Source organism: Chelon labrosus (assembly GCF_963514085.1).
Source record: "Chelon labrosus genome assembly, chromosome: 17".
Classification (NCBI taxonomy): Eukaryota; Metazoa; Chordata; class Actinopteri; order Mugiliformes; family Mugilidae; genus Chelon; species Chelon labrosus.
The window spans coordinates 1,918,182-1,933,658 of record NC_140350.1 but is presented as its reverse complement, the minus strand read 5'-3'; the positions used below and the strand labels follow the sequence as shown (position 1 = coordinate 1,933,658).

General features: G+C 41.5%; 2 protein-coding genes across 3 annotated transcripts; one reads left to right on the top strand and one right to left on the bottom strand.

Moving 5' to 3' along the window:
• The first annotated feature begins 5,013 nt into the window (after nucleotides 1-5,013).
• LOC311502802 (lipocalin) lies at nucleotides 5,014-6,747 on the top strand. The gene is made up of 6 exons (XM_084565191.1): nucleotides 5,014-5,175; nucleotides 5,463-5,602; nucleotides 5,967-6,046; nucleotides 6,135-6,248; nucleotides 6,342-6,443; nucleotides 6,529-6,747. The coding sequence occupies exons 1-6, from the start codon at nucleotides 5,083-5,085 to the stop codon at nucleotides 6,546-6,548; spliced, it is 549 nt and encodes a 182-aa protein (XP_084421317.1). The 5' UTR covers nucleotides 5,014-5,082; the 3' UTR covers nucleotides 6,549-6,747.
• LOC311502801 (zinc finger Y-chromosomal protein 1) lies at nucleotides 6,741-15,137 on the bottom strand. 2 transcript variants are annotated; one of them, XM_084565189.1, is made up of 8 exons: nucleotides 14,805-15,137; nucleotides 13,201-13,297; nucleotides 12,613-12,927; nucleotides 11,433-11,582; nucleotides 10,796-10,924; nucleotides 10,569-10,703; nucleotides 10,280-10,423; nucleotides 6,741-9,505 (listed from the first exon to the last, which is right to left on the bottom strand). In XM_084565189.1, the coding sequence occupies exons 2-8, from the start codon at nucleotides 13,265-13,267 to the stop codon at nucleotides 8,205-8,207; spliced, it is 2,241 nt and encodes a 746-aa protein (XP_084421315.1). In that variant the 5' UTR covers nucleotides 13,268-13,297; nucleotides 14,805-15,137; the 3' UTR covers nucleotides 6,741-8,204. The 2 variants fall into 2 exon arrangements, with proteins under 2 accessions (XP_084421315.1, XP_084421316.1); XM_084565190.1 differs by lacking the exon at nucleotides 10,569-10,703.
• Between the last annotated feature and the right edge of the window lie 340 nt (nucleotides 15,138-15,477).

Genomic DNA, 15,477 nt, shown 5'->3' with positions numbered 1-15,477 from the left:
TAAAGTACACAATTATACATGTTTTGGGTTTGAATTGGTTGCACAATTGTCTGCTGAAAGATTTAGCCTGGAAGAAAAAATCTCATTCGCTGGCATGCTAGTTAAAAAAGTAAATAGAAATAGTCAACAAAATGAGGGGTGACATTGGAGAGAGGAGATCAGTCTGTACTGTGTGAAGCAACATTAATTGTTACAAGCCAGGACAAAAAAAGAACGCTGGCTGGACTGAAAATACTGGAGAGACATTTTTGCATCTTTCAAATCCATTAGCAGTGTGAAAAATGTGAAGGTTGGACTTAACATGGAACCAGAGGAATGAGATAACAAATGCTCCCAGTACGTGGCACTGGTATGTGAAAGTGTGCGTGCTTGTGTGAGCGAATGGGTAGATGTGTCACTGTGACTGTAAAGTGTGCGCTATATATAAAAACAAGGCCATCTACCATGAACCATAATACTGAGACAATCAGTGTAATTCACTTTACCTGTCAGTGGTCATAATATTATGCTTGATTGGTGTGTGTCCTATTCTAGACATAAAGTTCATTCATTAAATACAGCAGAGCAGGCACAACAAACTGACAACAAATTCTGACCCGTGTGCCTCAGCTTCAGTTATTTTTACTGAGACTACTGATGCAATTTTTGATTTTTCATGTATTCACTCAGTGTTCTTCCCTACAGTCTTCTGCTTTATTGTTCTAATGATAATTGCTCTTTGCTTTCTCATAGTGCTGTTTAGGCTCCTTTCACAGTGTCAGGTAAGAAGGATTTATTCCATAAAGATATAATTTATTTATATTTAACTGAAGGTAAAAATACTGCCCATTACATAGTACTTAATACTCTCTCACTTATAAAGTATAATGGAAAGGGAAAACCAAGCAGTTTGCAGTCTGTCCTCTTAATGGACAGACTGCAAACTGCAGACGTAATGGTTAGATGATTTGCCATTATCAGTTCTCATAATGCAGGCCTTGGGTGGAGCAAATCAATCAAACTGTTAAAATCACGAGATTGTTTTCCATTTAAAGCACTCTGCTGAGAGGTTCATTTGATGTCTCCACTCCACCAGAAACTTCAGTCAGTATGAATCAAAGACTGATTAGTCTCTTCTCTAGCGCCACCCTCTGGCTGCTGTGTGCATTTTCCTCCACTAATGCTGGACCGGTGGCTCTTGATACTCTACTAAAATTATTCCACTGTTCAATGAAATCTGTGCACAGTAGTGCAGCTCTAGACAATCAAGAATATAAAATCCTCTGATGGGTGTCACATTGAGGCAGAACTCTGTTTGTAGCCTGATTGATAATGCTGTAAAAATATAAAAGTTAGATAAAGTATGTTTATTATTCATCTAGTATGTCACTTTGCTGCATATTGTGATTATGCCAGTGAGGACACTGTCACTACATGGTGAAACATTTTTTTCTTGATGGGTTAAAAATTTTGTGTTGTAAAACACTGTGCAAATAATAATAATAAGAAAAATATCTGTCTTCTTTATTTTATTTTATTTTTCTCATGCCCTCAGTGATGGTACAGCAAGGGTTCCCAACTACTGGGTCATGGACCAGAACTGGGCCGCAAAGCATTAGCTAACAGGCTGTGAGGAAACAGTATAATTGGGTAAACAGTGAATGATAAACATTTAAAGGTGCAGGCTATGTGTTTCGCTGAACTTGCAGTAGTCTGTCTCTCCTCCCCTGTCATGTCCACAACAGATCATTGCCGGTTAACATTGTCATCACCCATTGTCCTGTGGTGGGTTTTACAGCTAGTTACCTGGAGCTGAACTGAAATTGTGCTGACAGCAAGCAGACAGGGACGTGTTTGAAGCCGTCCCCACATTAGCTGTCATTTTGGGAAAGACTGATAATGAATCCATATCTGAGTTGATGTGCAGTCAACTGGCTTCACTGCAGACACAATTTTTACATCAAACAGTGGATGGATCTATGACCCATTGTACGTGTCACTGACGGGTCTGCAAGATTATTGTCAATATTAAACTGTCCCCGCAGTGAAAAGAATGTTGGGGACTCCTGCTGCACAGTATGTACAGTATATATGGTATATATACAGTGTTCCTGTACAGACTCTCTTTGTTTCAGCACAGAGACTATGACTGCTTTGGGCAATGAACTGTTAACTGTTAATATTCTGAGAAAAACAGGTTCATTCATACATCTCTGCGTGCTGACCTAAAGTAACACACGTTAAGATGAATGTTGTGTTGAGTCTAAATCAATCATACTGTAATTACCACAACAAAGACAGGGAGTCCTAGAGAGTAGGAATCTATGAGGAAGTGCAGTAGCTAGTAGATGTGTAGCATCCCTTGTTAGACTTGAAATAAAATCCAATGCTATGCCAATTTAGTTTGTGTAATGGAAGGTTTATATGACAGCGATCCATGTGATATGAAGATGTTCACTTCAACTGGAACACGTGACTCTGTCTCAGTACTTTTCCATTGTGCCACTTTGGCTGAAGTGATGTAACTTTTTGTTGTTTTTTTCTGTCTTATGTAACATGACTGGTTATGTATTTATATGGTGTGCCTTCAGCATCAGCATTGAGGGGCTTTGAATAATGTCTCCAATAGTGAAATAACACACAAATTGCCAGTAACAATGCAGAATTTCATTTTCACCCGACCCGAGCTATAAAGTTTCTGAGGCAGAATCTTTGCATTTGATTTTAGCTGCAGCTCACAGACTGAAGTCGATTTTGGCACCTGAAACCTTTCGTGAGAGTGTGGCTTGATAAATGTGCAAATATGGCACAACAGTAGTTGTGGAATACCTGTTTAAACTGGCAAAGTATGTAGGCCCCAGGAATTGTTGTTCTGTAGCGTGTATGTGCCTGTACCTCACCAGGATGTTCTGTTTCCAACACATTATGTAGGACTCATGTCTGAATCTGTGCAGCAGAGAAAAGATCCTGCAGAAGGTCAGCCGTACAATAGATATCTCTTAATATTATTATTATGCATGTATCCCTCTGTCCACATATCCAGCGAAAAATCTGGTGAATTTTTAGAACTTTATATATTGCCTTGTAGTTTAAGTTTAATAATACAGCTAAGTATGTCATAACACGTTCTTGAAAATAAGTTTAGTTGAGTAAGTAAAATAAAGAAAGAAATATAGTGCAATACACCTCAGTACTGTGCTTAGTTACTTTCACTGCAATATAAACATTTAATATCCTTTATTGTTGTTGTACAATGTAGTATATTAGTATAAGTAGGATTTCACAGGAAATAAATACATTGCTCAGTGTTGTGTGAGGTGGAGCAGCTGTGGCTCAGTAGGTAGAGCAGGTCCCCGGAATGTGCCACATGCCAAAGTGTCCTTGAGCAAGACACCAAACCTCCAGTAAGCTCCCAGTGCATGGCCCTGATGTGTGCTTGTGTGAGCGAATGGGTAGATGTGTCTGTGACTGTAAAGCTCTTTGAGTACCAATAGGTAGAAAAGCGCTATATAAAAACAAGGCCATTTACCATTCATGTTCAGTGTTGAATGTCGTGTTCTGGGTAGTCTCATATTTGGATATGGATACGTTCATCAACCTCATTCTGATGTCTTGTTTAATTAGTTGCATAGAACATAAAATGTGAAAACAACAGGAAATATATTCAAAAGGATTTAGTTTGGGGCAGGATCTGCTCTAAAAGTATTTTATGCTTTAGGGTCATTGCAGCTGACCTGTCCAGCTAAAACTGGTTCCGCAAAACAGATGCTTTCAAGGTTACAGAGCACAACTGCATTCAATTTTGTTACAGAGCCACAGCTAAAAAATAACTTAAGGTCTGCTCAAAGCAAAGGATTTTGAAAAAGAATCTGTCTAGTTACAATATACAGTATAATCACTTCATTACACGTCTCACAGGTCTATCCACATATGCATTTAAACGTGAAGTCAATGCCAATGTATGCGTCAAGAGTGGAACCTGCCTTTGAAGAGTGGGCTTTGAGTGCAGTGTTTAGCACAGTAAAAACTGTTCTTAAATCTAGAGTCTAGATTTATTCTGCAAGGTCAGTGGGTCAAGATTCTAGACCCACCATTATAGGTTATGTAGGAATGGTTATAAGGTTAATCGTAGTAACATAAAGTAGTTAGGACTCATGTATTGTTTGTGTTTAACTCAAGGGGAAAATGTGGTTTCATTTTTCTAGTTAAATGTCTAAGTCAAAAGACTTGAAATCAGTTTACTGTGTCAGTCTTAACGTTTATTTAGTAGCTGCTTTATGCGTTTCACCACATTAAATGTTCTGCGGCAGAATAGTAAGTTTGTTGACATGAAAAAGCAGACAGAAGTTTTCATATAAACGTTAAAGATGTGTTTTGTCCACAATGGCTGGTTTGGCCCAAGGCCCATTTAGTTCTTTCAGTTGATAGAGGGAGTGAGTGCATTATCATTCTGCTGATGAAGATCCTGGGATCCAGTCCAGTGCTCCAGTAAAGCTTTTAGAGGTGAACTATGAGAGGTTGACTTTAAACTTTAAGCTTGAAACCCATAGAAGATACACTTTAGTTTCCCTGATAAACATTTCAGTGCACTGCATGGTGAAGCACGCTTAGGACTCCAATCTGCACAGGCATTCGTGTTGTTTTTTTACTATCACAACTGCTGACAGATGAATTTGATTCTTTACTCCCTGCCAGAGAAAGCACTGGAGGGAATCCACTGCCTTGTTTACCACTTTCTGCCATTGTGTGTGTGTGTGTGTTTTTTTTTTTCCAAAGCTCATACTCAAACATGAAATGGCATTATAATTCCAATAAAAATTTGCAACTCTTAGATCATCTCTCATCACTTGTTTTGCTGGTTATGGTGTTTCTTTGCACGTTTCACCTACTGTCTGTTATTCAACTGTGCCCTAGCAGGGCTAAACCTTGCAGCTGTCTGCTGCAGCTTCACGTGTCTGAGCCCATCCCAGCTCTGGGGTTGTGTGTTTGTGTGGGTGTATATCTCACTCTCCTCTATATAAAGGGTCATCAGAGAGAACTTTTTAACAGCAGACTTCCAGGTCTCCAACCACACTCTGCTCCGTCATCACCTCCTCAGAAGCTATGACTCTTCTGCTGACCCTGCTGGGAGCTGTGCTCTGCTCCCTGACAGTTTCCTCTGAAGTCGTACCTCAGGCCGACTTTGACTCACAGGGGGTAAGAGACATGGCTGGGTGAACTATCAACTATATTTTAATCACAATATAGATTTAAAGTGGCTGTATTTATTTTACTAAATTTCTCAGATTGCTGCAGCTCTGATATCAGGATATAAGATTATCACTTTAAAGAGCACCACATGTTGCAACAGTTATTAGATGGTATTCACATGGTCCATTCTGATTACCAGGATGTATAAGTAATATATGAAATACATTATGTATTGATGGTCTGACTTGTATTTTTGTAAATTGCTGCAATGTTTTCCTTGTGCATGTCCACAGATGACAGGAAAGTGGTACGTGATCGGGTTTGCCACTAATGCCGAGTGGTTTGTCGCCCGCAAAGCGAGCATGAAGATGGGCACAACGATGTTCACCCCAACTGCTGACGGGGACATGGAGATGTCATACTCTTCTGTCAAGTGAGTGTGGGCGGCACAGTGGCGAGGTGGTTAGCACTGATGCCTCACAGCGAGAAGGTCCCGGGTTCCAGTCCATTTCCAGCTTCCTACCACCGTCCAAAGACATGCTCATTAGGTTCATTGGTGATTCTAAATTGGCCATAGGTGTGAGTGTGAATGGTTGTCTGTCTCTCTGTGTTAGCCCTGCGATAGACTGGCGACCTGTCCAGGGTGTACCCCGCCTCTCGCCCGATGACAGCTGGGACAGGCTCCAGTAGACCCGCGACCCTTAACAGGAACAAGCTGTTACAGAATAAATGAATTATGAATAAATGAATGTACAAGAGATGAATGGTAACATCATGTTTCAGTGGTTTCTTTGCAGTTCTGACGGCTCTTGCTGGAGAATGAACAACCTGGGCAAGAAGACCGATACCCCCGGAAGGTTCACATACGTGAGCCAGCGTGAGTGCACCCACCCACACGACTGCATCATTTAACCAGATTTTGGGCTTTCACGTTATCCAACGTTATGTGCTCCTCCCTGTGCCAGGCTGGGGAAACACGAACGACATGAACGTGGTTAGCGTGAAGTATGACGAGTATGCCCTGATTCACACCATCAAGACCAAGAATGGGGAACAAACTACTGTCGTCAAACTCTATGGTACAGTCACCTTTGGCCACGATACCACACTATGCCTAATCTATTTAAACCTGTTCAGCACAGTTATGCAGATTAATATGATGTGTTTCACAGGACGCAGCCAGGACCTGAGTGCTGAGCTGATGGAGAAATTCAGGCAGTACTCTGTGGACACTGGCGTCCTGCCTGAAAATATTGTCTTCCTTCCCAAAAATGGTGCTTTTAATATCAATGACAAGTTTATTTTTTTTTGTGACAAGAGTGACATTAAAGCACTAATCACATATTTTTCTTTGTTTAGCGGAGTGCCCGGCTGCCTAATTCGCTATCCCCAGCCATCGTGTCCTTGAGGCCATCGGAGGAATTCTACATCGATCAACGTTGCTCCCATAAACTCCGATTTTCAGTTTAACTTTGTTCTTTCAAATGTTCACAGCTCTTAATGCCACGAAACATGACTGCTTTCATTTTCCTGCAATAGTAACCAAGTGCTGTCAAATAAAGACATACAGATAAAATAGTTTGCTTTATTATCTTTTTTAACAAATAACGTTGAGGTACATCCATAACAACACAGCTGAGATTTCCTTTTTATCAAGTGTTTACATCTACACGCTTTGTACAGATTTGTATACAAAACAATAATTTACGTCCCATAGAAGTCTAGTTACACTTAACTATACAACAACTTGTAAATGAAATAAATATAAAAACAGAAATAATCACAGGTGATAAAAAAAAAAAAAAAAAAAGTAAAAAGCCATAGTACATACACGCCACCAGCACCGGTCTTCTGAAGCTGCATCTAAAAAGATATACGTTTTCCCTTTCTACTGGTAAAAGTACATCTCCATTGGCAAAAACAAAGAGTTCAGTCCATAGTTCCATAACAGCAGCACCAGATACACTGTATGATTCCCATTTAGACCAGATGGTTATATTGTTTTTCTTTGTTTTGTTTTTTTTAAACCCAGTCTACAATTGGGATCACACTGATGCTTATAGATTGTGTTCTTGGATCAATTGAGAGAAAAATACATCTGTCTGAACATCTTCATCTGATCAAATTAACTGATTTCAAGGTAGAATTGATGGATTAAAAATACTGCCAGTCCGAGCTTCATCTCCACTGATTTGAGCACTTGTTCTGAGCAACTTACAGTACACTTACTGACTCGAAACAGAAATATTGGACATGTGATAATCAAGCGATGGGGCTGATAATCGCATCACGACTTATGTGCATACGTGAACTGATATTCACTACCATGACACATCCACTTTTTTTTATTTAACGGTGTATTTTGTGTTTGTTCCTCTCTGGCAGACGAAGCTCAGAGTGACCGCTTCTTTTATCTGCACACGGTCGACCTTGTGTTTTTGTAAACACAACAAAAAGCATTATGTTACAGAGTGGTGTGGGGTCAGAGCATCAGGAAACAGTTCATTTTTTTTTTTTTTGTCCCTAACACTCCTGCTCACACACACACAGACACACAATTTTACCAAGTGCTACTGGATACAGGCTGCTAAACCATACTGCTGTTTTTAAGTATGACTTAACAAAATGACGCAAATGCTTTGAAAAATCACAAATCAGTTTTAAGACAGATAATTATTAGGACCATTGTGATTGAGGATTGATTGCTGCCTGCACAAATCTAAAGTGTGTATCTACAAAGAGACGTCTGCACAATCTGCCATGCACACTGTCACCAGCAAAGGGACATGCAGTTAAAAGTGCAAGTCTACGGAGGGGCTTGGCTGCTAACGCTGACGGTTAATGTTATGTACATCGTGAATACATTTCTGAACAAACATTACGCTGATAATTAAAAAGAGTGAAAACAACAGAATGGACTAAGTGCGGCACATACCACACTATTTCAGTGTGAATGCAGAGGGTGCAGTGATTGGGGTATGATGGACGCTTCAACATTGTTCTTTATTGTGGCACAGTATTTGGCTCGGTCAGAGTCACTCTGCCTGCACCACGTCCTTGTGGTGACGCATGATATGCTGGTTTTTCTCCGAGGGTCGCCGGAAGCCTTTTGAACAGATCTCACAGCGGTGTGGGTAGTCTTTTGTGTGAATGGATATCACGTGTCTCTTGAAACCTGATGCGTCCCCGGTGCTGTAGTCGCAGTACTGGCACTGGTAAATTCTCCGCTCTTTTTGTCCTTTGCCAATAACTACAGTCACGCTGCTGGCTAAGCTGGCTGCGCTGACTCTAGCAGGCCCACTGGAGCTGCTCGATCCACTAGGTGCAGACTTTTTAGGTGTCACAACAGGAGTGTGCGTCTCTGTCCTCTTTGCCTCACTCTTTTCAGGTGAGGCCTGTTGCTCCTTTGTGTGGACAGACAAGATGTGGCGACTGAGAACGAAGGGGTCTGCAATTTTAAAGTTGCAGTGCCGGCACTGGTGGAGTTTCTTGGTGCGGTGGGACACAGAGTGCTTCTTTAGTTCAGACGGCCGGTGGAAGCCTTTCCCACAGACAGCGCATTTGTGAGGATAGTCCTTAGTATGAACAGATATGATATGGCGTTTCAGGTCACTGGAGTTGGAACTTTTGTGATCACAGTGGGCACAATGGTGGGTTTTATTCTCCTCGTGCGTTAGTCCGTGCTGCATTAACTCCTCCTCCTCTGCAAAGGTCTGAAAACAGCGCTCACATTTGTACGGCATCTCTTTGCTATGCTTAGTCTTGATGTGCGTTTTGAGATTAGAGGAATCAGCTGACTTGTAGTCACAGTACAGGCATGAATAAGGCTTCTCGCCAGTGTGAGTGCGCATGTGTTTCTTCAACTCCGAAGGATGTCGAAAGCCTTTTCCACATTCCACACAGATGTGGGGGAAGCTTTTACTGTGAACGGCCAACAAGTGTCGATTGAGCAGTCCTTGCTCAGCGGTTTCATAGTCACAGAACTTACACTTATGCATCTTGGTGGGCGGCGGAGGTGGCTGGTTCTTGGGCTCACGGTGGTGGTGCTGGAGTCTGTGAGAGAACAGCGCCGCCTGCTGGTGGAACTCCTTGCCGCATATTTCACACTCGAAAGGAGCCTTGCTGCTCAGAGCATGCACCTCCATGTGGTTGTGGAGGCTTGCTTTCTTGTTGGTGGTGAACTCACAGTCTGTGCATTGGTACTTTTTCCTGGTCAGGACATCCTGGTGATGATTCTTAGTGTGGCGTTTCAGGAAGCCTCGTGACTTGAACTTTTTACCACAAAGCATGCAGGGGTAAACTGTCAGCGGCTGACCGTACGGACCGATGATGATGGCTGGAAGAAAGAATGAGGGAAAAAAGAAATGAACGCATGTCTATAATCCTGTTTATCAGGTAAATACTAACATTGTCATGTTGCTCAAGTCCTTCTGTGAAATAATAACTGCAACATATTCTAAAAAGTTGGAAAGTATATTTTAATTACATATTTAGCTTGGACTTTTTATGCAAGATTATTACCATCTGAAACCAGAAAATACTCATTTAGAAAGCATTTACCAGAAAGAGTGCAGCAGCACAAATAAATTAAATGTAGAGGTCCCTCAGTTTTAGAAGCATAGCAAATGTATTTTAATTTTGAAGGAAAAGTTTGTTTTATATTTCTGTCTTTATGGTTTGATTTATCAAATTTGCTCCAAATTCTTAATTTTGAAAATTACAACTTTAGAGCAGGTTTTCCTTTAGTTTTAGTTTTTTTTTTTTTATTATTATGAAAGTGGCTTAACTCCTGTTAAAAGTGATGTAAAGGACACAAATTTACATCAGTTCTATCCTAGAGTCACAGAGAAACTGGTTGACAAGTTGTGCTGATACACAGCCTTACTGATAAAATAGTGCTGACAGTTTGTGCTCAAATTCACAGTCGATAGTGCAACAGGAAATTCTGCGTCATATCGTTACTTCTATGCAGGGGCACCTCCAAATTATTCTGTATGATACTAGAGTAAACTGTGTTAACCTTTAAAAGTTGTTGGTCATAAACGAAAAGAACATCTAAGAGATATTACGGTCAGTGTGGCAAGTTTCATGCTCGTGGTCCTGCTCATACCTGTCTGGACCTGTCGAGGCTCTGATCTCCTCCTGTTCTTGTTGCGCTGTCTATTGATCTCATCGACCCCATCCGATTCATCGATATGGAGCAATGCGCTGGCTGCACCGTTTCGGTTTTCACAACTCTCACTATCTTCTGCACCTGTGAAACAAACAAAATGTCTTTAACGCAAACATAAACCATACCAGCATGCTTAAAGCTTGAGCCACAAGACACTCAGAGACGTGGCTGATGCACACTCTTCCAGTGTTGTTTTAAAAGCAATTTAATAGACAAGGGTGCTGACCATAAGCAGCTGCCCAGGCCACAGGCATGAAGTCCTTGCTTAGAGACACGCTGTCATACGAGCGGTCGTGAGTTACTGGCTCTTCACCTCCTACCACCACCTCCATATAAACCTCATCAGTCACCTTCGACCCACCTGTAGATGAGCCCAACATGTACAAAACCAAAAAACTAGAGACGTTCAGTTTCAAGACAGCCATCCCCGCTAGTTAGATTTACACAACTCACCGTGGTTTCCTTGATTGAGATGAGAATCCCCGACAGACATGTAAACCATCTTCTCTCTGAGTGTTTGGCCTGAAGACTCCCTTAAAGCCACACTCTCTGTGTCTCCGTCACTGATGTCAACCGATTCTCCTGCAGAACACAAACATGTAGGTAAGAAGGGTAAAATGGATGAGTTACCCAACTAAAAATCACGTTTTTCTTAAGATCTTTGCTTGTTCATTATGAGAGAGAGGGCTTCCAAACAACTCTAGTTACCAGTAGTGACTATGCCTGGTATGGGTTCTATGGTACAAACATCACAAACAAGGATTAACCTGCTCCTGTGTCACAACAGCCTCATTTGTAGTTAGTAAGGGTGTAGTAATGGACTGATGGATCAATGTGCTCTTGCCTAACTAATTCAACTACTTTAATCTGTTAATTCAAGTAATTGTTTTATAACTCCTTCCAACAACAGCTACTACATCTCATCATTTTAGTGAAGAAAAAACATTAATTGTTTAGTAAGTAACAAATACAATTTTTATTTATTTCTTTTTAAATGTTTCAATACAGGAAGGAATAAAAGTTATTTAGGGGGAATCACAAGGTCCCTAGTGCTCAGCCTGTCAGGAGGATTGATTTAAATTCCACTCACCCATGTCATCCTCCCCAGAATCAGCCTTGAAGATGTACACCTTTATCACCTCCTGACCGTCCTCATCCTTCTCTACTTCCTGGTCCTCCACAGCTCCCTCCACCGTTACCTCTGTACCATCCTCGGACACCATTTTACCAGCTTCATCCACTACCGAGGACACACACATTGAATGTCTTTAAAGATGTGTAGGGGTCAGGGATAACTAATGTTATTATAAAGTCCCCTGCATCAGCAAGTACTGAGTACTGTATTTGTACTTGGTATAGCAAAAAGTGGAATCTGTGCTAGTGGCAACAAGGATTTAGTGTCAGTGCTTATGACCAAAATATATATTTTAGTTCTTTTGGTCAAGCAGAAAGTCAGTAAATCAAACATGAGCTTACAAGTGTGCTTGAATATTATATGCTCTGTGTCTATAAAAGCACCAAATCCAGGACAGGTTAGGTTCTAACTAATGGTTAATGACAGTCTATTTCATGCCAATACTGTGTGTTACAACACCAAGCATCACTTTATGTTACAACACAAGGACAGTTTACAGTGTGTGTTTACTATGTATCTGCAAATTAGTGTCAATTATTCTGGACGTAAACTGTAGCACTGGCCTCTAATTTAAAAGACTAAAAATCAAATGCACATATCCATTTGACATGGTAGTAATTAGTATTATATTCTGGATACATCAACCAGCTGACAAGATTACAATAGTGCATTTTGTACATTTACATTCCACTGAAGACAATGACTGTTGCCCTTTATAAATGAATATAGTTATGGTACAGGTACTACAGCAACAGTTTTGTACACGAAGGCATCACTGTGTCTTTGTATCCATGGTGCTCTTGTATGTTGAATTACAACAATAAAGTCACACCACCATGTAAATTCTTTGGATAATTTCTGACTTTAACTGTCAGTATCAGGTCAGAGGAAATGAATGACTGATGTACTAAGACCATCAGAATGTGAGTGACCATTTACACAGACACCTGACCAGCATTGTTACTCTTTGATACACACAAAAATGAATGTAACTTGGAGAGATAGCTGTCCAGTGCCATCTTCGAAGGTGGTTTTACCGATCGCATTTCAAATCCATCTCAGATCGGGTGTGAATCTGACCCACAAAAAAACACCTGCACTGAAACTTAAATTTAGCGCAGAGCAGTAAACTTACAGGATATCATTAGATAATCTCCACAGCCGTCTTGGTCATCCTCCTGCTGCTCTGGGTCCAGCCCATCTTCAGGGATGTCTCCCATGGCAACGCCTTCCTCCTCGCCCTCCAGAGCCATCACGCAGGTTTCTACAGCGACATCTTCATCTTCATCGCAGTGCACATACTCAGAAACCACATCCTCAACAGCATCCTGGATGACTAGCTCGTCTGGCGCAAACCTGTGAACCGCCATGCCTTCCCCCTCTCCTTCTGACACCAGCACAGTCTCTTGTAGCTCCACAACAAACTCCTGTCCGCCGGGACCACCCTCATCTGGAAGAAGCAGGATTACTCAGTTAACCAGATAACAGTCAAGAACAATAGTTTATTTATTATGTGAGGATGATTTAAGCTGTACTTTAAATGTTAACATTTTGCCACTGATATCATACAACCACAATATGTATTCATTTGTAATGAATGGCCATAACAACACAAGTTATCAGGCTATCCAAAAAATCCTGCTTCTGGAAATACCTTGGCGCCCACAATCACACATTCCCAGTAGAAATAAAAACACAAATTGACAAAAGCATGGCTAATTACCCGATCCGTGTAATATTATTTTAGGCTCTTCAGAATGTATTGCAAGCCTGGTGACATCCTCATCCATTGTCCTCGCACTGCATTTGTTACTGGAGAGCTGAAATCAAATGATAAAAAGTTTAGATCTCTGGTGACCTAAAGTGTCGAAAACAAATGGAAACAAAGCCAGACAGAGAGCTTCTGTGGACTTGATGTAAACCTAAATATTTTCTATTGGGAATAAAGCTGGGCTTTTGTTTTGACCCAAATGAAATATTTCATAATCTGGTAATACCAAGTATCCATAACTGTCAAGCACCAAAAGCTGGAGTCAAAGGACTGATTGTTAATCCAGAGATCATAGTATTTATTCAATGAATTAACACGGGTATAAAAACTTCTCAAACTGTGCTGTCCTATTTTAGCTGCAGTAAATTAAGAGAGCTTGTTTAATTCTGTATCTTATTCACACACATTTACACACAATCATTTCACCTTAAAAAAAAGCTTTGTCAGTGTCAACTCCCAGCTGTAATTGAAATATGAAATTTTAGATGTTTAGAAACTGAACTGACCAAAGCACAATTAAGGAAATGGACTTGTACAGTGGGTCTTCTAAATGACAGCAAGTGAAATGCCCAGTGGCTTAATTGCCATGTCCGCATCATTACTTGAGATACCAAAATACAACGCAAAATATTTCCCCCAAATAATCCCAACTGATACCCCCTCATAGTGTCGATGAAGGTAAAATAACGCGCAACAATCATTTCAGGAGGAGGACGCAGAGATGTAAACAGAAAACGATGCAGCTTGGGTGCCATTTAATTCCCAGTGAATGTACCATCCCCCACCCCCAGGTGGAAAAAAAGAATGACAACGGTGTGTAGAGATGTGACACCATCAAAAACATACTGGGGTGATCTGACTAACTCGTCCATGCGCGTCTAAACACATACAAAACCCGATGAGAGGACGGTAATGTCTTCAACTGACCACTGGAGTAACGATAGCACTGATTACACATGCAAAGACCGACTGTCATAGCCAAAACACACGTGTATGAAAAGATGATTGCACTCACATACATAGAGTAGCATAAACATTCAAAACAAAGAGGCAAGGTTATGCTGTGTGTGCACTGATATGGCCAGCTAGCGGGAGGAGGGCTAAATACACACACACACACCTTTTCTACAACTAATTTTCATCACACCAGCGTCCGCCATTTTGTTAGCTTTGTGTCTTGGCGAATGCTAATATTAACATTTATTAAAAACCCTTCCGTGAGTCGAGAAACTATTAACTACCGCTCAGCTGGATGTCATACTGGCTATACTGGTTATAATCGAACACAAACGAAAGCCAGCGACAACCTGGGAAATACAGGAAAACTTTATTTTCGGTAGGCTTGCTAGCTAACTGGATAGGCCTGGTTTACCAATTAAGGCCTCTATTGAGGCCCGGGCCTGAGAAGAAAAGGCCCATCCCACTGCGGCCTCTCGGCGAGCATAAAGAAATAAATCAAAATACAGCATGCACGCAAAAAAACAAGCCACGGACACACACACATGCAAACATAGCTCTGAAAACGGGCGCCCCGACAGCAGAAACGACCGGCGTACCAGATATATGCTGCAAGGATGGCCTCTGTCGCTGCTCGGCTTCCCAGGCCGCCTGGTTCCCCCAGACTCGGGCAGGATTCAGTCGGGAATTTCGTGTTATTTGGGCGGGCCGGAGAGGAGCAGAGAAGGAGGGGTTATGGGTTGTTTCTGGAGCACCGCTGAAAGCGAAGCAGGACGTCTGGAGCCAGATCTTGTCATGCTACAGCCCCCCGCTCCTCCAGCTCCGAGGCCGCCGTCAGCACGACACGTCACAGCCCGAGAGCAGCAGGAAAATGCGGAAGGAAATGTGGTGGAAATCACCCGACAGGCACCAAACAGGCCATGATCTGAACACCGTTGTTCACGCGGGTTATGTCAAAACGTGCAGTGTAGTGTTCATTTTAATTAGTTTATAACCCGAGGCTGGTGTAGCTAACACTGGAGCTGAGATCTGCTCCAGTTCCCCCAAAACAGCAGACTGCAGCGGAGAAGTGGACAATAAAAGAGGATCAAACTAAGACCTCCAGACGAAGAGCATGCACCATTTAAAAAAACACCACCCCATCACCGTAGCTCTGCCATCCTCTGAGGGAATAAACACACTGTATACAGTTTACAGAAGACAGGACAAATGTATCCCACATTAAAGTCAAAGAATGTTACAGATTAAATCTTATAAGAATAAGAAAAACCT

Excerpts from the sequence above, each read along its gene's own strand:
- LOC311502802 (XM_084565191.1), top strand. The coding sequence starts at position 5,083 with ATGACTCTTCTGCTGACCCTGCTGGGAGCTGTGCTCTGCTCCCTGACA. Across the intron at positions 6,249-6,341 it reads TACTGTCGTCAAACTCTATG|GACGCAGCCAGGACCTGAGT; the intron begins GTACAGTCACCT and ends TGTGTTTCACAG. Across the intron at positions 6,444-6,528 it reads TGTCTTCCTTCCCAAAAATG|CGGAGTGCCCGGCTGCCTAA; the intron begins GTGCTTTTAATA and ends TTCTTTGTTTAG.
- LOC311502801 (XM_084565189.1), bottom strand. The coding sequence starts at position 13,267 with ATGGATGAGGATGTCACCAGGCTTGCAATACATTCTGAAGAGCCTAAA. Across the intron at positions 12,928-13,200 it reads AATAATATTACACGGATCGG|ATGAGGGTGGTCCCGGCGGA; the intron begins GTAATTAGCCAT and ends TGCTTCTTCCAG. Across the intron at positions 10,925-11,432 it reads TTCTGGGGAGGATGACATGG|GAGAATCGGTTGACATCAGT; the intron begins GTGAGTGGAATT and ends TGTGTTCTGCAG.